Here is a 21629-nt window from a genome sequence, read left to right on the forward strand (position 1 = left end):
AGTGCTTAAAATGAGAAATTTTAGGTTATATATATTACATTTATTTAAAAATAAAGATTTTTAAAAATCATAGAATTGTACAAGACAAAGAGTGAACCCTAATGTAAACTATGGACTGTAGTTAATAGGATAATTGTAATAATATTGTTTTATCAATTGTAACAAATGTGCCACACTAATATAAAATGTTAATAATAGGGAAAACTTTGTGTGTATGTGAGAGAGTGAGTGAGGGAACAAGTGAGCAAGCAAGCAAGGATGGGAAATAGTACTTTCTGCATGATTTTTGTTACCTAAAACTGCTCTAATAAAAAATTTTGAAAAATTTGCTTTTATTTATATTTATGTCCATATATCCTTTATCTTGCCAAATCCTATTATATCCAAAAGAAACATGTTGAAAATTAAAAATAAAACAAGGAGGACTAGGCTAAGGCAAAATATTAAAGTGGTTTAAATAATATCTCATAAAATATCTAAGAACTAAGCATTAAGATATAGGAGTGTTCTCTTATAGGTAGATATTTCTGTAAATTATGCTAATAGATTTTGCTTAGAAAACAAAGACTAATGGCTACATTATGTTAATTGATGAAGTAAGCCTTATATGAACTATAGTACAAATATGTACATACACATTAAAAAAAATGTACTTACCAAAGATTCATCAAAATCATGATAAAACATCTGAGATTTCACATTCCAGTAGGCAAAAAGGTTATCCAATCGGATCAACTGAAAATATATCAAGTTGATTACATGTCTCATTTTCCTTTTTTTTTGAAAGATCTTTAACATGTTTAGCAGTCTGAATTAAGTGAGTCATATCACAGAGGTAAACAAACAAACAAAATTCACATAAATCCTTATCTATATATTATCATTTGCCTTTCTAAAAACACTCTCTTCCATCAAGCCCATGGGTTGACAAAATGTAATACTTGTATATTTTACCTTACGAAAAAGTTTCTCTGTTTCATCAAGTAAACATGGAACCCAGTCTTGATCAGTTGTCTGAAAAGGAAGAGGAAAAATGTCACTTACATTTAAAATGGCAGAATGATAAATTGTATCTATCATTCCTACCTAGCCCATTTTCTACAAAAACACCCTAGAAAACTTATCATTCAGCCAAAGAATACTAGTGGACACAAGAAAGTCTCTGCTTTAAAGGAGATCATTGCTGGTAAAAAAGCAAACAAGTAAACAAGCAATTACCAATGGATAAATGTCACCATAGAAGTTAAATATATAGTATGCGGGGAGAACATGACATGGACATGAAACTCAAGGCATGTGGTAGAGAAAGTGATGTCTAACCTAAGACACGATACATGAGTAGAAATTACTCCCGCTAAAGTCAGTAGAAAATGTGATTCAAAGCAGGAAGAGCTGGTGCAAAGGCCCAAAGGTATGCAAACATATGATATATATAGGGAACTTAAGTAGTTCAGTATAAGAGAAGAATGCAAAACAGATAAAGACAAGGGATGAAAACACATGTTATGTGGGGTTAATTATAAATGGTTTATAATATATTTTAAGGGCAAAACTATGGACTTTTAAGAACTATAAAAGCCACTGAGGAGAATAAAGTGATCAGATCCTAATTTTAGAAAGATGGCTTTTATTTAGTGTTGAAAACTGAAAGAACTACAACAGTGGTTCTCAAACTTGTATGAGAACCACTCATACAAGTTCCCACATGTAATAGGAACATGTGGAACGTTTTTACAATTCAGATTGCTGGGCTCCTCTCCCCAAAGTTTCTAAATGAATAAGTCTCACTGTGAAGTTTTCAATGACCGTGAAAGGTGATAGTCAAAACCACTATTAACATGGTTACCAAATCTTCCCATTTCAAGATCTATAGATAATTCTCATCCTTATTTTTCACTCAACTAGCAGCATTTGGCATAGTCTACCCCACCGACCTTTACTGAGTAACATTTTTCATTTGGCTTTTCTTTTTTTCTTGCTTGTAGTAAAGCTATGTTATAAAAATGAATCTTGGAAAGCTATATAATCAAGAAGCTGAAAGCAACAAAACCTGGAAGAGAAGGGAAAGAAATGTAACACTGCCACGTGCCTTGCCATGTGGCAGAGGTCAAGGATTGCTAGCAACCAGTCTTCAGGGTAAAAGCATCGCCGTGATGATGCCTTGATTTGGAAATGTTTCCCAGCCTCAAAACGTAAGCTAATAAATTCTCATTGTTAAGACTACTTTCAGCACCCTAGGAAACTAAAACACCAGCACAAAAACAAAAACCAAGAAAGAGAATGTTCTCAGCACCTCAGAAGTTTCCTTCCTATCATCACTACATCCCCACAAAAAGTAACCCATTATCCAGACTTCAAACACCACTGATTAGCTTTGTCTGTTTCAAACTTAAATAACTGGAACCATGGTATCATACAGATTAAATGTAAGATCTGTTGATTAGCTCTGCCTATTTCAAATTTAAATAAGTGGAATCATGGTATCATACAGATTAAATGTAATTTTTATTCATTAAATCATGTATAAGTAAAAATAAATGAGTCTTACAAAAAAACCCAGTAAATATAACAAGTAAAAGCTTGTAACGAAATACTATACAGCAGTTAAGCTGAATCAATATTATTACATGGAGCAACACGATAAAACATTATGAAGTGATAAGAGGAACTTAGAGAATATATAAAATAACCATTGAAAGTTAGCATACTTTTCTCTGGAGTGGGAGATGAAAGTAGGAATAGAGAACAGGAATTTCAATTTTATCTGTGAAATTCTATTCCCATAAACAAAATATTTAAAATTTAAATCAAATGACAAATTCAACAAGAGTCCATTCTGGATGCAAGCAGATGTTTCATAATTTGCTATATGTGTCTAAATTTTTTAAATTCCTCATTTCAAAAATTACATAGGAAGAATATTAATTATGGTTTTCATTATTTACAAAAGCTTCTGAAATGAACATAATACTTTCATTTTGAAAAAGATTTTTAAGCAGAAGTGTGTAACATTATAATTGGCACATAATAATAGACCTGCATATTTTAAACTGAGTTTGAATATCCACCACATTTTGAAGTAGAAACTGCCAACTTTAGTTCTAATCTAGTCTATACCCCTTCTATATTAATCCTGTATAGCAATGTATTGCTGGGAAGCGGATTTGCCTCAAGGGATAAAGCATCTACCTACCACATGGGAGGTCCAGGGTTCAAACCCAGGGCCTCCTGATACGTGGGATGAGCTGGCCCACGTGCAGTGCTGATACGTACAAGGAGTGCCGTGCCACGCAGGGGTGTCCCCCGCATAGGGAAGCCCCACGTGCAAGTAGTGCGCCCCATTAGGAGAGCTGTCCAGTGAGAAAAAAGTGCAGCCTGCCCGGGAGTGGCACTGCACACACGGAGAGCTGACGCAGCAAGATGATGCAACAAAGAGACACAGATTCCAGGTGCCACTGACAAGAATACAAGCAGACACAGAAGAACACAAAGCGAATGGACACAGAGAGTAGACAACTGGGGGCGGGAGGGGAGAGAAATAAATAAATAAATAATAAATCCTTAAAAAAAAAAAGAAATGTATTGCTGACACTGACATACATATAGAGTAACCCACAGTTTAACTAACAATAATTCACAATTAAATATGGTTAAATTTCTTTTTTAAACAAAGTACCTGCATGCTGAGATTTTGAAGAGAAATACCAAAGGACAGTGGGTTGTCTCGATTTGTGATCTAAAAATAAATCATGTAAATTTCACTTAGACTTTTAATAGTTGGACAAAATTCACTTTATAAGAAAACACTTTCTCAGAAATATCCTATTTTGAACATGTGAAAACATTTTACTACTTTGCATAACTTTTACTCCTATATTTTTCCTAAAACAAATTAAAATATTAAGTACCATTGTTTTCTTGTTATATAACACTACATCTGCATAATTTTTTCAGACTACAAAAAAATAGGTCATAAAAAAATGACTGACCCTCAAAGTTGTACAATGAAGCAAATAATTGGATTTTAGAGAGAACAAATGATTGAATCAAGGTCAAATAATTAAAGTCTAGCTATACTGATTCCAGTGCTCTGTCCACAGCTAAATTAGGGAGAAGTAGGCAGTAGGTATCAAGAGGTAAATATAGGATATTTTCAAGTATTTTTTTAAGTACATAACTGTTAATTTATAACTCCCAATTATCAAAGATGATTATAAGAAAGGTATTTTCATCAAAGATGATTTTAAGAAAGGCATTTTCTTTCATTAGCTAATGTTTGAACATTTTTATTAAAGTGTGACCAAGCACTCACTGCTACGAATTGCAAATTACAACTATAATTATACATCTTTAGCACTATATCCCTCTATCTCCCAGCATTTTAATAAGGTTGATCACAACAGGGGAGGTGTCAATAAAAAGTAAAATAGCTTACATACAAATATAATAACAAATATTACCTATTAAAATACTTACATCATCTTCATAGCGGATATGTATGTTGGAAATTTTCACTTGTAAATTTTTTATGACCTGAGTAACTAATTTTTCTGCAAAGGTGTGCTGCTTCTCCTCCTGAGGTTGTTCTACAATTGCAAACATTCTTTTTATTAACTAGACTAAAAAAGGTACTCAATAAATACCCACACATTGATTTAACGTACAAAAGTTGCCTCGTTAAAAAAAATATATTTGTAGATGGAACACTAAGAGTCTGCTTTTCAAGTCTTCCATACCAAAAGATTTTCAAAGGGAAGTAAACGCGAGAATTTTTCAAAAGCCCATGTCTTGTTCAATGACACTAAAGACAATCAAGTAGAATTTATTGGCATGAAATTTTGTAATGTATCTCTTCCTGTTAACTATGCCTGAGTTCATAAAGACATGGAAAACAACAAAGATTATTAGGTAAGATTTACAAAAGATTTAAATTAGAAAAGCCAGTTATAGATACAAAGAAGGAATTTCCCTTAACGTTAGTGAAAGTCATAAGTTGCCTATGCTTAGATGTATACATTAGTTGAATATGCTTCTCTCTCTGATGGATACACAAAAGAAAATTTTAGGATCCTCCCCCTTTATTCCCTTCAAGCAAGGATGAATGAAATTCACCATCTCTATTTCATTTAATGAAGGTATTTACTGCCTCTAGGTTCAATATTTGACAGAGAAATAAAAAGAATAAAGAATTTTCTTGAATTTTTTTGAAATACATTCATCTTGATAACTTGTAGTTAATATCCTTTCCCTTCCTCCCTTACAAAAAAGCAATGAAAGTTACCTCCTTTATATTTCTAGTCCTGTTCCATTTGTATATCCATATTACCCAGAAATCACCTACTATTCCCTAATTTAGCTTTGGATAAAAGAAAGTTGAAGAAGATATCAATCACATTTACCTAAAATGGAATTGTAAATGAGAGTTAAACGAATATATTGGAATATAAAAGGTCTATAGAATCAAGAAATGTAGAGTAAAGCAGAGATTAGAAGAGGATGAAATATAGGTTCTTTGAAGAAATGAGAGTATATTTTGCTCTTTGAATCCCACCAGTACCTCATAAAATCTTTTGTCTATCAGTTCCTCTAGTCACTCAGTTAACTACTAAATCTTTCTTTCCCTATTCACTAGCTTCCTCCTGACTTCCTTAACCAGCTCAGAATCTACGGTACATCATTTCATCAACTTAATATCCTTAGCAATTCTTTTTTCTCCTTTTCCTGGCAATAAAAGCCCAGTCCTGAATAAAACCCAACTACCCACTTTATATAAAAACATGCCTATACATATGCCTTGCCAGTTGACTACCACTAAAGTCACAACAAGACAGACTGGAATTACAGTAAACTAGCTATTACCATCTTCAATCGATCATCAACTTTATTAATTTCTCTGGCTAATTTGTTAACACTCCAGAACAACTATTTCAAACTCTGTTTCACCTCCCCACAAAGCATCAACAAATCCTCCCACTGCTCTTCTTACTCTTAGCAACCCTGATTCCAGCTTTGTAAAATATGGAGCTGCTACAGCCCTGCCATTATCACTCAACCAAAACAGATATTTCCAAAGTGACCAATGACCTCCATTTCATAAATAAAAGGAACATTTCTTAATACTTCTTAAGTGATACCTCAGTAGAATTTGATACATTCCTTGCTTCTTAAAACACCCTTTTCCTATAGAAATTCCCAGATTTCCTCTACTTACCTGGCCACTCCTTATCTTTGTCTGTCTTCCTTCTCTATACAACGATTACATGTTGGACTTCCTTAGGACTCAGTCCTAGGATTGTTTCACATCTCATTCTCTACTGCCACTATAGGTAGTCCCACCCATACTTTATAGCCTTAACTATCATCCAAATGCTGATAACTCTCAAATTTATACTGAATAATGCAGGAATGAAGATATAAAGCACAGAGAATCTGGCACATTCTGTAAACTACAAGTTGTTCAATATGGCTGGAGCAAAGAATAGAAGAGATAAGAAAAGGGTGGAGAAATGGATAGTCTCTTGCTCAGTGGTGCTGGGAAAACTGCATCCCCACATGCAGAACAAGGAAATGAACCCTACCCTCATAACATATACAAAAATTACCTAAAAATGGATCAACAACCTAAATATAAGATATGAAACCATAAATCCCTTAGAAGAAAACATAGAGGAAACCCTTTATGACACGGGAGTTGGTGATGGATTCTTAGATATAACTCCAAAAGCACAAGCATCAACAATAACAAAAATTGATAAATTGGACTTAACCAAAACTAAAAACTTTTGTACAAAGGGCATTATCAAGAGAGTGAAAAGACAACCTACAGAATGGTAGAAAACAGTTGCAAATCAGATATCTGATAAAGGTTTAATATCCAGGATAAAGAACATGCAAACTAAACAACAAAAAGATTAGATAAAATTACATTTTAAAAATTAGGTAAGTGGGGAAAAAGAAATGTTCAGGGTAGGCTAAAGAGGTAGGCAGTATTTAAATTATAAGAGATTTTATCTATCAAGCTGAAGAGTTAAAACCTCAACCTAATTACAATAAGGTATCAGAGGAAATTTAAACATAGCAGTAAAAATCACATTTACACTTTATACCTCAGTATAAAGAGAGGCTTCCGATTAAATGTGGTAGATAGCACACATTTCTCTATTTCTTAGTAAAAAACCCCATTAAGCCAAAAGTAAAGGGAAAAAGATAGGTAAACCCCCAAGGCCCAAAGAAAGAGGATAGGAAAAAGAACAGATTAAGAGATAGCAAAATTTTGGAAGATAGAAAGCATACGGATTTAGCAGATTTAGCAGAAAATCTGCTAAATCTAACTGCTAAACTGAATCCTAAAAGCCCACAGATGCAGATGTTAATGAAGCACAAGGTGATTCAAGAAAAAGAACCCTGGAAAGATCCAGGAACTAGAGACCACACAAAACAAAAATGGCAAGTAGGGTTCATGATGAGAGAGAGGATGATAAGAAGATTATTTTAAAATCTGTATAATGAGCAGTTAGACATCACAGTCTCCTCCCTCTCCAGCCCATACAGCCAAGCAATTATCCCTTTCCCACCCCAGTGGGAATGCAAGGGTTTATTCTGGAGAAAATAAACTTGACAGGGTCTAGACTCAGATACCATGTACATGGAAGACCAAGGAGAATCACCATACCAAAAACAGGGAAATTAAGAAAAAGTATACATAATAATCATACCCATACCCAATACGATTACTATTGCCTAGAATATAACAAAGTTGTGCCAGGAAATAAATGTACCCAGAATATACAATTTGGCTCAGCAGTACAGAACATTTATATATAGTCATGATAATACAATGAATATTGATTTAACCAAAAATAAAAGTCTATCAGGAAGATAGAAGAATGAGGTAGATCTTCACTGGCCATAAAAGAAATTCTATATGTCTAAACCTTTTAAATCAAGAAGCAGGAGTTCAAGCATCTTATTTAGCAATATGGATAAAAACATGAAAAGAAACACCTTGAAAGTTGAAAATAATTCGCTAGAGTGTACGGAGAGAAACTAAGCTAGGGTTCAGAAACTTTTTTTTTTTAAATTATGAGCTTTATCACTTTAAAAATTATTTTTATCTTATCAAGACAATAGATATATGAAGTTAACTTTTAAAAGAAAAAGGCTTAGGAAAAAACAAATTGGAGACAGGGATAAAAGAACTGTGACAGAGAAGAAAGAGAAGTATAAGAAGTGTTGCCAGGAATTATGTGTGACATTTCCTTTAATGTTTGTCAACAGGTAAAACATTTAACAGAGGAGTTTGGGAAGCAAATGTGGCTTGAGTGATAAAGCCTCCACCTACCATACGGGAGGACCTAGGTTCAATCCCTGGGACCTCCTGGTGAAAAAGAAGAAGAAAAAGCATGGCTGCACAGCGAGTCGAGTGCCTATGTGGTGAGCCAAGTGCCCACACGGTGAGCCAAGTGCCTGCGCAGCGAGCTGAGTATTCATGTGGATACCCGCATGGCAAATCGAGTGCCCATGTGGTGAGCCGGGTGCCTGTGTGAATGCTTGCGTGGAGAGCCAGTGCCCGCACAAGTGAGTCACGCAGCAAGATGGTGACGCAACAAAAGAGAGACGAAGGGGAGAGTCAAGGTGAAGCGCAGGAGAGCCTGGGAACTGAGGTGGCGCAATTGACAGGGAACCTCTCTCTACAATAGAGGTCCCCTGGATCGAATCCTGGTGAATCCTAGAGGAGAAAGACAAGAAGAGAAGACAAAAAGAGAAACAGATACAGAAGGTCACAGAGCGAATGGACATAGACAGCAAAAACAGCAGGGGGTGAGGAGAGGAAGGGGGAAAAAAGAAATAAAAATTCTAAAAAAAAATAGAGGAGTTTGTTTATTACAAAACCAGTGCATAGCATATACAAGTAGGTGAGAAAAATGATTTTATTTTTTAAGATATGAAAGGCTACAATACAATTGCACACCATGAACAAAGACTTATTAGAGGAAAAAGTTAGTGTCAGAATGTAAAAAAGCTAAAGATGGTGACCAGAGCACAGGTGGAAAAGAATTCTATTTCTGCAGGAGGACACCTCTTCAACTGATGAAAGAAGAGGTTGAAGTAATGGACATGTGGTCTAGGTTGTATATGAAAGTATGTGCAGCTGGAGAGTAAATATGAAACTGGGAGACATATAGATATATCAAGAGCCTAAGAATCTCCATAAGAACAAAGAATTCACATAAGGGGAATAAAAAAAGCAAAGACTGAAAAAGAAAATACACTTAATGAAAATCAATTACTATAGTAAAAACTAACACTACCCTTATATAGTAGACATATTATTTGTCCTATAACAAGGTAAAATTTCTGTAAATATGTTAAACACAGGTAAATAACATAAAAATGCCCCATGTAATAATATTCATAATTGTTAAGTAATCTCAGTGCCTCAAGATAAATAATATTCTATTATGATAAATATTAGGTCTTTTCCATTTATCCTATTACCATTTTACTTGTTTTCTTTACCTTGATCAGCTACTTTCTGTTTTGCTTCTTCTATTCTTTTTAGTTCTTGTTGTTTTGCTTCCAAAAGTTGTCTTTCTTCTTTTAAAGAATCATATTTTATTACTACAGGAAATATAAATATTAGTAACCTTCAATTTAAAATATTCATTGCAAAATATCATAGAAAATAACCACTAATTCAAATTACTAAAAAACTTAAAGTGAAAATTTAGAGTAAAAACCAATTTAATTTGAATTACCAAATACCAAACTTAAATATTAAAACATCTCAAAAAACTCCCCAAAGATATTTTGAACAAATACAGTTATAAAATTATAAAGATGTTTTCCATCCACAAAAAATTTGACTTACTAGAAGAAGGCACTATGAGTAAATAAATGTCCTCCAATACAGCTTCAACTGGTTGAGTATAAAGGTTCTTCCATGGAATTACAAGATTAAGATTACCTACATATTTTGGGGGGGAAATATATATATATTATTTATTCAATTTACATTTACTGTCAGCTGATTTTCTACCAGGCATTAGAAGAAATTACAAAGTGAACTTAGTCCTTAAGAGCTCAGTCACTTTAAAGAAAACTATTTCACAAACAAAAAGAACAGGCCTTTTTCTTAATGATTTGAAATTATATCAGTATTATTGAAAAATCTAGAAAACTATATGCTAAATATTTATAAATGTCTATTTACGGATAATCCTACCACATAGATAATATTCTTCTTCCTTTCAGCAACATTCCTTTATAACTTTGAATTTTCCAAGTTCTTACTCTAAACCCGTACTTTTCTTAAAGACCCATTATGTACTTTATGTATGTCTGTATATGTTTTTCATATATAAATACATACATATATGTTATACATACATATATACTCATATGGTAATATCAAAGATCATAGGAAATATTAGAAATTTATTCAAACTAATAAAAACTTTTTACTACAATCCAATAGCAAAGTATTTTAAAAGCATTAAGTTTCTTGAACCATAAAGAGTATGTATGGGGTTCATTATACTATTCATACTAGAGTTTTAGGTATTTGGAAATTTTCCATAATAAAGAGTTTTAAAACATTTAAAAAATTTTTTCAAGTTATGTGTCTCTAGATTTAGAAATAGTTGCCATGATTGAAGAAGAGAAAGATCAGCCAATATATACTATATGTTGTGATAACTGGTTACTAATTTGGGAAGGGAAAAATAACACTTTAGATCCATACCTCATTATATATCTCAAAACTCCAGGTTATAAAACCCCCAATTAAGAAATAAATTTCAATATGTCATGACAATCAAGAGAAAAACAAACAATATGGCACTAAAGAGAAATAACATTCTAAGCCTTAAAATTACAGAACATGATAACCATTTCAAATTTCTGTACACCCCAAAATATAACAAAAATTAACTTGCCAAATTTGTGAAAATATGATAGTTGATTTTTTGACAAACGTATCAAGCAAATGGTTTAAAACACACACCCATACAAATAATCCGAAAAAAAAAGAACAAGAGGATAGATATCAGTAGCGAAATAGTTTAAGTAATCAAGGAAACACATATTAATATACTGTTCACACTGCAAAATCTTTTTAACTAAACTGTTTTTCCTGTCATCGTAAAATGCAGACTCCTTGTAGAAAATTTTAAAAATTCAAGAAAATATAAAGAAAACTACTCCCAAAAACCTTCCTCACAAAGACAACCACTATTAAAATAGCACATATGTATTTACATTTGACATATATGTAATTCTGCATTCTAAATGAGGAATATTTTTAAAAAACAATAAAACTAGCAATACCCAATAATGGCAAGTAGACAAAATTTGTTTTACTACCATACCACCCATTTGGAAATACATGCTTCTTTCAATCGACAAACTGAGACCTTAACGTATGCCAGATACACAAACATCTTGAACCTCACAAGATTATCTTGTGAACTAGGTGTTTAGTCCAGTGCTTTCCACCATCTTATATTACCACTTAAAATGAACATAAATCATCTTTAAACAAGATGAGGGGGAAAAAAAAAAGAAGAGGGAAGGCAGAGGCAGGCTCTAAAGAAAATCACATCTATCTACTCTCCTGACATAATTTTTTTATTTTTCTGGAATTGAAGTAAAATTTACATACAGTGAAATACAGCAATCATAATGGTAAAATTCAATGCCTTTGGGAAAATTTTTTAAAACCACGTTAAAGATATTCACTGTACTAACAGAAAAATGGAATTATTCTGCAATGTCCAAATATGCATTTGTTGGATTATTACACCATCATAAAAATAAATGAGGTTAAATCAACGTGGAAATGTGGGACATCTTAAGTGTTGACTAAGGAAAAAGAATTTAAAAATTGTCAAGTATGAATAAAATTATTTTTAAGCATATGTATGTTAACAACCAGGTAGAAATATTTGAAAAAAAAAAGGTGGAAAACAATGGGTGACATATTCCTCCTCTTATTTTTGGATGGGCCTTAGTTGCACTGTTGGGTTGGCCACTCCTTAACACATATTCCATGACCAATCAGAACACAGCAATGATAACTCACAATCTAGGAAACTCAGTTAAGCTCTCTATTAGATGCAACACTTCGGCTCTCAATTATATTCAAGATGTTATAAAAAGAACACCTTATTAAATATGTAATTTCTCAAGTATCAATTGCTGAAGAAAGGATATATGGACCCCATGTTATTTTAAAAACTGTGCAACTGAACTCTACCTAGATGAACACATACAATGATTATTTTCAAATAATACTCAGAAGCACTAATGATATCATCCAACAGAGAAACTAAGTATGTTATTGTGTTTTCCTGTCCAGAAAGGAAGACATTCAAGTAACACACTAACATTCAACTAAAAAAAGACATTCAACTTACCTATATGACCAGCTTTAACTTTAAACGGTACATCCAATTGACTCTACAAAAAGAAAATAATATATATTTGCCTATGAATATGTATAAGTACATATATAAGTACATGTAGAGCCCAGCATAGATGGCTACTGCTTTTTTTAAAAGTAAACTTACACATTCTTTTTACCTTCAATACTTAAATAAATACATATGTAATTCCATCAGTATTGACATATCTATGAAATTAAGGGAGTGTGATCCTTTTATAACGAATGGGGAAATTTGTACTACGATAATAAAGGCCATTAAAACTACCCATACAAGAATCATCACTACTTTTAAAATGTCAAATAAAGTAGAAATATTTCACTGGCAGTTTGTACTTTAAGGGAAATTAAAAGTCCACTTTGCAAAATTCAGATTTTGTGATGATTACTTTCAATACCATTTTCAAACAAATAATTTAAGGTGACAATGTAAATCAGGAAAAACTTTAAATAACTAAATGTAGCATCTTTTACAAATTTTTCATAGTCAAAACTTACCAGGGCATTTTCTTTAATTTCAAGACTCTTTAGGGCCACAGCTCCTAAAATAAATTATTAAAAATCTGAACTTAAATATCCAAATAACGTTCATGTTAAAAAATTAAGTATAATTCATAAACCATACTAAGGAAAAATACTTATAGATAATATCCATAAGGGAAAGTAAAAGCCAGCTATGATACCTGATTACCTCACCTTCATATATTAACAGTGTAAGAGGGTGTTTGACTACTATGATTTTCATTTAATGTAAGTTTGACCTCTGTAGTTGTAGCTCAATGATAAAGTAAGCAAACATGTTTATCAGAATTATACACACAATATGAGTTCAGCAAGGAAACAGAATACAAAATCAATATACAAAAATCAATTATATTTCTATACTCATGCAATGAGCAATTGAAAAATGCAATTTTAAAGATAATTCAGAATCAGTGAGCTTGAAGATATGTCAACAGAAATGTTCCAAACTGAAATACAAATAGAAAGAAAGGAAAAGGAATAGTATATCCAAAAACTGTTGTACAATTACAAAATACATAACATACATGTAATGCAAATAAATACTATAAAGAGAAGACAGACAGCAACATAAGAAATATTTGAATAATCACTGAGATTTTCTAAAATTAATGACACCAAACCACAGATTTGGGAAGCTTAGAGAATGCCAACAAAGATAAATACCAAAAATTGATACCTAGCATATCATATGCAAACTGCAGAAAACCAAAGACAAAGAAAAAAATCTGGAAAGAGGCCAGAATGGGGAAAAATCGTACCTACAGAGGAACAAGGATATAAGAATAGCATCAGACTTCTCTTCACAAATCATGCAAGCAGAGAGTAGCATATAATATTGAGACTGTTGAGGGAAGCAGATTTGGTCCAACAGATGGGGCATCCGCCTACCACATGGGAGGTCCAGGGTTCAAACCAGGGCCTCCTGACTTGTGTGATGAGCTGGCTCACACGCAGTGCTGATGCACACAAGAAGTGCCGTGCCATGCAGGGGTGTCCCCCACGTAAGAGAGCCCCACGTGCAGGGAGTGTGCCCCATAAGGAGACCCACCCAGCGTGAAAGAAAGTGCAGCCTGCCTAGGAATGGAGCTGCACACAGAGAGAACTGACGCAGCAGGATGGCGCAACAAGAATGAGACACAGATTCTGGGTGCAGCTGACAAGAATACAGACGGACACAGAAGAACACAGTGAATGGACACAGAGAGCAGACAATGGGGCAACGGGGGGGGGGGGAGGGGGAGAGAAATAAATAATCTTTAAAACAAAAAAAAAGAAACTGTTGAAAGAAAAAAGTCATCAACCTAGATTTCTGTATCCACCAAAAACATACTCCAAAAATGAAGGAAAAATGAAGACTTTCTTGGACAAACAAAAACTCAGGGAATTTGTCACCAATAAACCTGCATAACAAGAAATGTGTATTTTAAAAAGAGCTTCTTCAGAGTACAGGAACATGATGATATGGGTGAGAAACTTTGATCTATACAAAGAAAAGAAAAGCCATATAAAGAAATAAGAGCAATAGAGAAGGAATAACTGAAGAAAAGCCTTTTATTTTCTTTATTCTTCATTATCTCATGGGGAACTTCAAAATAAAAACAACAATGTACTGGGTATTTATAGCTTATCGATAAGTGAAATAAATCAAAGCAAAGTTATAAGGGGCAGGCAGGAGGAATTATAAATACTGTTTTAAGGCACCTGCACTACACATGAAGTAGCACTGTTTAATCTGAAAGTAGACTTAAACTAAATAGTACAAACTATAGGAAAGTCACTAAAATATTTTTAAACCAAATATATTTGATATGAGACTAGAGAAAATGGGATCATATAAAAGATTCAATTAAGACCAGAGAAGGCAGAAAAAAAATGATTTAAAAAACAAGCACAAAAAATACAAAATATTACAAATAGAATAGATATTAATCCAAATATATCAATACTCACTGTAAATGTTAATGGTCTAAATACACCAATGAATAGAGAAACTGACAGTGGGGGAAAAAATAAGTCCTAACAATAAACTATTAGACACACAGAGAGATTAATTAAAGGGCTGGAAAAAGATTACCATGCTATCATAAATCAAAAGAAACCTGGGGAGAAAAGTGGACGTGGCTCAATTGATTTAGCATCCGCCCACCATATGGGAGATCCAGGGTTCAAACCCAGGGCCTCCTGGCCTGTGTGGTGAGCTGGCCCACGCACAGCTCTGCCACGCACAATGAGTGCTGTGCCATGCAGGGTTGTCCCCCATGTAGGGGAGCCCCACGTGCAAGGTGTGCACCCCACATTGAGCCACCCCACATGAGCAAAGCGAAGCCTCCCAGGAGTGGTGATGCACACATGGAGAGATGATACAGCAAGATGATGCAACCAAAAATAAGACACAAATTCCTGGTGCTGAGAATACAAGCGGACACAGAAGAACACACAGCGTAATGGACACAGAGAGCGGACAACTGGGAGGTTGAGAAGGGGAGAGAAATAAAATAAAAAATGAATCTTTAAAAAAAAAAAAAAGGAACCTGGGGAATTGGATTTGGCCCAACAGATAGGGCATCCACCTACCACATAGGAGATCTAAGGTTCAAACCCAGGGCCTCTTGACCCACGTGATGAGCTGGCCCACGTACAGTGCTGATGCGCGCAAGGAGTGCCATGCCACGTGGGGTGTCCCCTGCATAGGCGAGCCCCACGCACAAGGACTGCGCCCCTTAAGGACAGTCACCCAGCGCAAAAAAAAAGTGCAGCCTGCCCAGGAATGGCACCGCACACACAGAGAACTGATGCAGCAAAATTAGGCAACAAAAAGAGACACAGATTCCATGTGCCACTGATAAGAATACAAGCAGACACAGAAGAACACACAGTGAATGGACACAGAGAGCAGACAACTTGGGGGTGGGGCCGGGGAAGGGGAGAGAAATGAAAAATAACTCTTTAAAAAAATTGAAAAAGAAACCTGGAGTAGCTATATTAATTTCAGACAAAGCAGACTTCAGAATAAGGAAAATTGTAGATACAGAGGAACATTATATGAAAACAAAGGTGTCAATTCTCCACGAAGATATAACAATGCTTAATGTGTATGTACCTAACAACGAAGCATCAAAACATGAGAGACAAAACTGACAAATCCACAAGGAGCAACAGACTAATCCACTATTATAGTTGGAGTCTTCAACACCCTTCTATCAGTAATTGGCAGACCCAGCAGGCATACAGTTAGTAAAATTATTCAATTTCAGTTCAATTGAAGGGTACTATCAATCAACTGGATCTAACCGACATTTCCACAGAATACACAATCTCAAAATCACATGAAACATTCACCAATATAGATGATATTATGGGATATAAAACACACATAAACAAATTTTAAAGAATCATGCAAGGTATACTCTCTGACCCAATGAAATTAAACTAGAAATCAGTAAAGGAATAACAGCTGGAAAATCCCAAAATATTTAGAGACTAAACAACACACATCTAAATAATACATGGGTCAAAGAAGAACTCCAAGAGAAATTTAAAAATATTTTGAACCAAATGAAAATGAAAATAAAACTTACCGAATCTGTGGGATGCAGCAAAGGCACAATACAGAGAGAAATTTATAGCACTAAATGCATATATGTAACAACAAGGAAGTGTAAAATAAATAATCTAAGCTTCAACCTCAGGAAACTAAAGAAAAAGGAGTAATATAAATCTAAAGCAATCAGAAGAAAAGCAATATTAGAGCAGAAATCACTGAAATTGAAAACAGGAAATCAATTAAGGAAATTCAAGAAAATCAAAAGTTAGTTTCCATAAAAGATCAATAAAATTGATAAAACTCTAGCCAATCTTATAAAGAAAGAATAAAGTAGGCAAATATTATTATCAGAAATGAAAGAGGAGACATTACTACTACTCTCATGGACATTAAAAGGATAAAAAAGCAGTATTATGAATAGTTCTATGCTCACATATTGGCAACTAAGAAGAAAGGAACCAATCCCTAGAAAGATATTCTCTTACAAAGCTTACATAAATAGAAATAGCTCATCTGAATAGGCCTAAATCCATTGAAGAAATTGAATCAGCATTTAATAACCATCCAAAACAAAAAGAACCAGACCTAGATGGTTTCACGGTGAATTACACCAAACACTTAAGGATGAAATTATACCAATTATCTCTTCTGGAAAATAAAAGAGGAGCAACACTTCCTAATGTATTCCTTGATGTCACATATTACTCTAAAGACAATACAGATAAAGACAACAAAATGAAGGAAAACTACAGAACAGTATCTCTCATGAATACAGATGCAAATATCCTCAACAAAATGTTAGCAAATTAAGTCTAACAAGATATAAAATAATTATACCAAATCAGATTTATTCAAGGAATACAAGTCTGGTTTGGGACTTGAAAATCAATTGATATAATCCATATACCATCAACAGGATAGAGAAGAAATTTTATATGACCATATCAATAACTGCTGAGAAAGCATTTGGAAAAAAAAGTCAGCAGTCATTCATGAAAAAACTCCCAACATACTAGAAATAGAGGGACACTTCAACTTAATAAAGAGCTTTCCAAAAAGCGGCAGCTAACATCAAACAATGTGAGAAACTAGATGTTTTTCCCTAAGAGAGGGAGCAAGGAAAGTCTGTCCTTTCTCACCACTCATATTTAAATTGTACTAAAAATCCTGCCTAATGCAATTAAACAAGAAAAGGAAATAAGTGATACATAAAATTGAGAACTAAAACTGCCTTTGCAGATGACATGCTTGTCTACGCAGAAATACCAAAAAACAACATAAACCTACTGAAACTAATAAGCAATTATTTGAAATTTGAAACACAGAATATACATTAGTACCAAAAATATGAAATACTTAGGTATAAACTAATAAAATATGTGTACATTCTAAAACAGAGAAATCACAAATCTGTGATAGAGATAATCAAAGATCTAAATAAATGGAGATATATTTCATGTTCATGGCTAGGGTGATTTGATATTGTAAAGATGTCAGTACTTTCCAACTTGATCTATACATTCAATGCACTCTAAGTCAAAATTCCAGCAACTTATTCTAGACACTGACAAACTAATTCTAAAGTTTATATTTGTATTAGTCAGCCAAAGGGGTGCTGATGCAAAATACCAGAAATTGGTTGGTTTTTATAAAGGGTATTTATTTCGGGGCTTACAGATACCAGGCCATAAAGCATAAGTTACTTCCCTCACTAAAGTCTATTTGGTGCAAGATGGCTTCCGACATCTGGCGAGGGTTCAGGCTTCCGGGGTTTCTACGTTCCTGGGGCTTGCTTTACTCTGGCTTCAAGGTTCCTTCCTTCCTGGGGCTGGCTTCTCTTTCCTCTGTGAGCTTACTTGCTCGTGACTCCAGTTTAAGTCTTCAGCATCAAACTCCAAAATCAAAACTCCAACACTAAAAGCCCCCAATTCTGTTCTTTGCCATGCCTTTTATCTGTGAGTCCCCACCCACCAGTCATAACTCAGTCATGCCCAGGTACAGATCAGATTACAAGCATAATCCAATATTTCTTTTTGGAATTCATCAATTATATCAAACTGCTACAATATTGAAAGGCAAAAGACCCAGAGTAGCTTACACAATACTGAAAAAGAACACAGTTGAAGGACTGACACTACTCACTTCAAACCTTACTAAGAAGTTACAGTAACGAAGACATGTGGTAATAGCGAAGGAATAGATGAATGGATCAATGGGATAGAATAGAAAGCAGAGAAATACACACACAAAAATACTGTTAACTGATCTCTGAAAAAAGGAACAAAGGCAATTAAATGGAGAAAGGATAGTCTTTTCAAGAAATGGTGCTCGAACAACTGGACATCCACATGCCAAAAAAAAAAAAGAAAAAAAAAAGAACATAAGACACAGACCTTACAATTTTCATGAAAAGTAACTCAAAATGGATCACAGATCTAAAATATAAAATCCAACTATAAAACTTCTAGAAGGTAATTTAGAAAATCTAAGTGACCTTGAGTTTGGCACTGACTTTTTAGATACAGCACCGAAAGCACAATCCATGAAAAGAAAATATTGAAAAGTTGAACTTCATTAAAATTAAAAACATCTGCTCTATGAAGGACACTGTTAATAAAATGAAAAGATAAGCCACACACAGATGCAAGACATTATATATGCTCCCATAACCCAGTGAATGGCTGGGAGAGAGTGTAAATTACAACATAAACTATAATCTTTGCTGTATAGCAATGTTCCAAAATGTACTCATCAAATGCAATGAATGTACCACACTAATGAAAGAAACTGTTGATGTAGGAGGAGTGGGGGGTGTGGAGAGTGGCATATATAAGAACCTCTTATATTTTTTAATGTAACATTTTGTGTGATATATGTATCTTAAAAAAAAAAAAAGATAAGCCACAGATTGGGAGAAAATATTTGCAAAGCATATATTTGATAAAGAACTTCTATCCAAAATTAACAAGGTATTCTTAAATATTAAATACGGGAAGCAGATGTGGCTCAAATGTTTGGGCTCCCACCTGCCACACGGAAGTCCCATTTTGGTTCCTGGTGCCTCCTAAAGAAGACAGCAAGCTGACATGACACACAGTTGCAGCAAGCTGACACAACAGGCTGATGCGAGAGGAGGCACAAGAAGAAAAACATAATGAGAGACCCAAGAAAGCAGGAAACAGAGATGGCTCAAGCATTTAAGCACCTCCTTCCACACTGGAGGTCCCGAGTTTGGTTCCTGGTACCTCCTAAAGAAACAAGGAAGATAAAGAGACACAGCAAGTGCAAACAATGAGGGGGTGGGGAGAATTAAGTAAAATAAATCTTAAAAAAAAAAAAACAACTCAAATATAAGAAAACAAATAACCCAATTAAAAAATGGGCAAATTATCTGGACACCTCACCAAAGAAGACATACCAACGGCAAATAAGCATATGAAAAGATGCTCAACATCATATACCATTAGAGAATTGAAATTAAGACAAGATACAACTAGACATATATTAGAATGAAAACTGAAGAACATAAGCCACAAAGATATGGACCAACAGAAACTCTAATCTTATTTATTATTGGTGGGAATGCAAAAAGTACAGTCACTATGGAAGATAACTTAGATAATTATCTTAGATAATTTAGATAATTTATGCAGTAATCATGCTCCTAGGAATATACCTAAATGAGTCAAAAACTGATCTCCACATAAAAACCTATAAACAAATGTTTACAGGAGCGTAATTTACACTTGCCAAAAACCAAGATGTCTATCAATATGCAATGGACCAACAAACAGTGGTACATATATACAATGGAATATTATTCAGGGATAAGAAGAAATCTGCTATCAAAACACAAAACAACACAGAAAAGTCTTAAATACATATTTCTAAGTGAAAAAAGTTGGTATGAATAGACCATGTACCATATGATTCCAACTATATGACATTCTGGAAAAGACTACATTATAAAGACAGCAAAAAGGTTCGTAGTTGCCAAGGTTTTGGAGGGAAGCAGGGAAAGGATGAATACGTAGAGCACAGAGGATTTTAAGGCAGTGAAACTATTTGTATAAGACTGTAATGGTAGATACATGACATTTTGCAATCGCCAAAACTCATAAAACTGTACTGGGCAAAGAGTGATTCTTAATGGTAACGATGAGCTTAATTAATAATAATGTTATCATTATCAGTTCATCAATTATGACACATGCCACACTAATGAAAGATGACAATAAGGGGAATTGTCTGTAGGTGTGGTAGAACATGGGAAACTAAACAATCTACTCAATTTTCTCTAAACCTAAAAATGCTCTTATAAAGTCTAAGAATTTTCTAAAATCCCATTTAAAATAGCATCAAAAATAAAAAACAATGAATATGAACTTCCATATGCAAGTTAACTACAAATAGATCAAATATCTAAATATCAGAGCTAAAACAGTAAAGATTTATAAGAAAATAAGATGCTGATCTTCATGACCTTTAGACATGAAAAGTACAAGCAATGATACAGGAAAAAAAACAAACCCACAGATAAACTTAACTTCATCAAAATTTAAATGTGTTTCAAAGATCACTATCAAAATGAAAAGACAACCTAAAGAACAGAGAAATATTTGCAAATCATATATCTGAGACTTGTATCTAGAATATGTAAAAAACTCTCACAAATCAACAGTTTTTATAAAAAGATAAATAACCTAATTATAGAATAGGCAAAGGATTTGATTAGACATTTCTCCAAATAAAAAATACAAATGGTCAATAAGCCCATAAAGATGCTCAACATCACCGGCTTCATGGGGAATTCAAATCACAACCAAAATGAGACACCACTTTACACTCAACAAAGATGGCTACAATCAAAAAGATATTAACAAGTGTTCATGAGGATGTGGAAAATTCGCAAGCCTCCTAACATTGCTAGTGAGAACATAAATTGGTACAGCTGCTTTGGAAACCAGAATGGCAATCTTTTAAAAAGTTAAACATATAATTGCCATATGTATTTTTTAAAAGATTTTTATTTCTTCCCCACTTCTCCATTGTTCACTGTCTGATCTCTGTGTCTGTTTATTATATGCTCACCTTCTTTTTAGGAGGCACTGGGAACTG

At 33.8% G+C, this 21629-nt stretch overlaps 1 protein-coding gene across 6 annotated transcripts in view; it reads right to left on the reverse strand.

Annotated features, from left to right (window-relative positions):
* VPS13A (vacuolar protein sorting 13 homolog A) overlaps nucleotides 1-21629 on the reverse strand; it is a 293093-nt gene that overhangs the window by 243014 nt on the left and 28450 nt on the right. For all 6 annotated transcript variants that reach the window (XR_011649379.1, XR_009186770.2, XR_009186769.2 and 3 more), the window contains exons 2-9: nucleotides 12941-12984; nucleotides 12417-12459; nucleotides 9872-9967; nucleotides 9520-9621; nucleotides 4477-4586; nucleotides 3677-3736; nucleotides 955-1014; nucleotides 658-735 (exon numbers count right to left, since the gene is read on the reverse strand). Coding sequence is in view for 3 of the 6 variants with exons in the window: in XM_058301627.1 (XP_058157610.1) it covers nucleotides 658-735; nucleotides 955-1014; nucleotides 3677-3736; nucleotides 4477-4586; nucleotides 9520-9621; nucleotides 9872-9967; nucleotides 12417-12459; nucleotides 12941-12984 (593 nt within the window). In the remaining 3 variants the exon portion in view is untranslated. The remainder of the gene's footprint in view (nucleotides 1-657; nucleotides 736-954; nucleotides 1015-3676; nucleotides 3737-4476; nucleotides 4587-9519; nucleotides 9622-9871; nucleotides 9968-12416; nucleotides 12460-12940; nucleotides 12985-21629) is intronic.

Source organism: Dasypus novemcinctus, chromosome 8, assembly GCF_030445035.2.
Source record: "Dasypus novemcinctus isolate mDasNov1 chromosome 8, mDasNov1.1.hap2, whole genome shotgun sequence".
Lineage (NCBI taxonomy): Eukaryota > Metazoa > Chordata > Mammalia > Cingulata > Dasypodidae > Dasypus > Dasypus novemcinctus.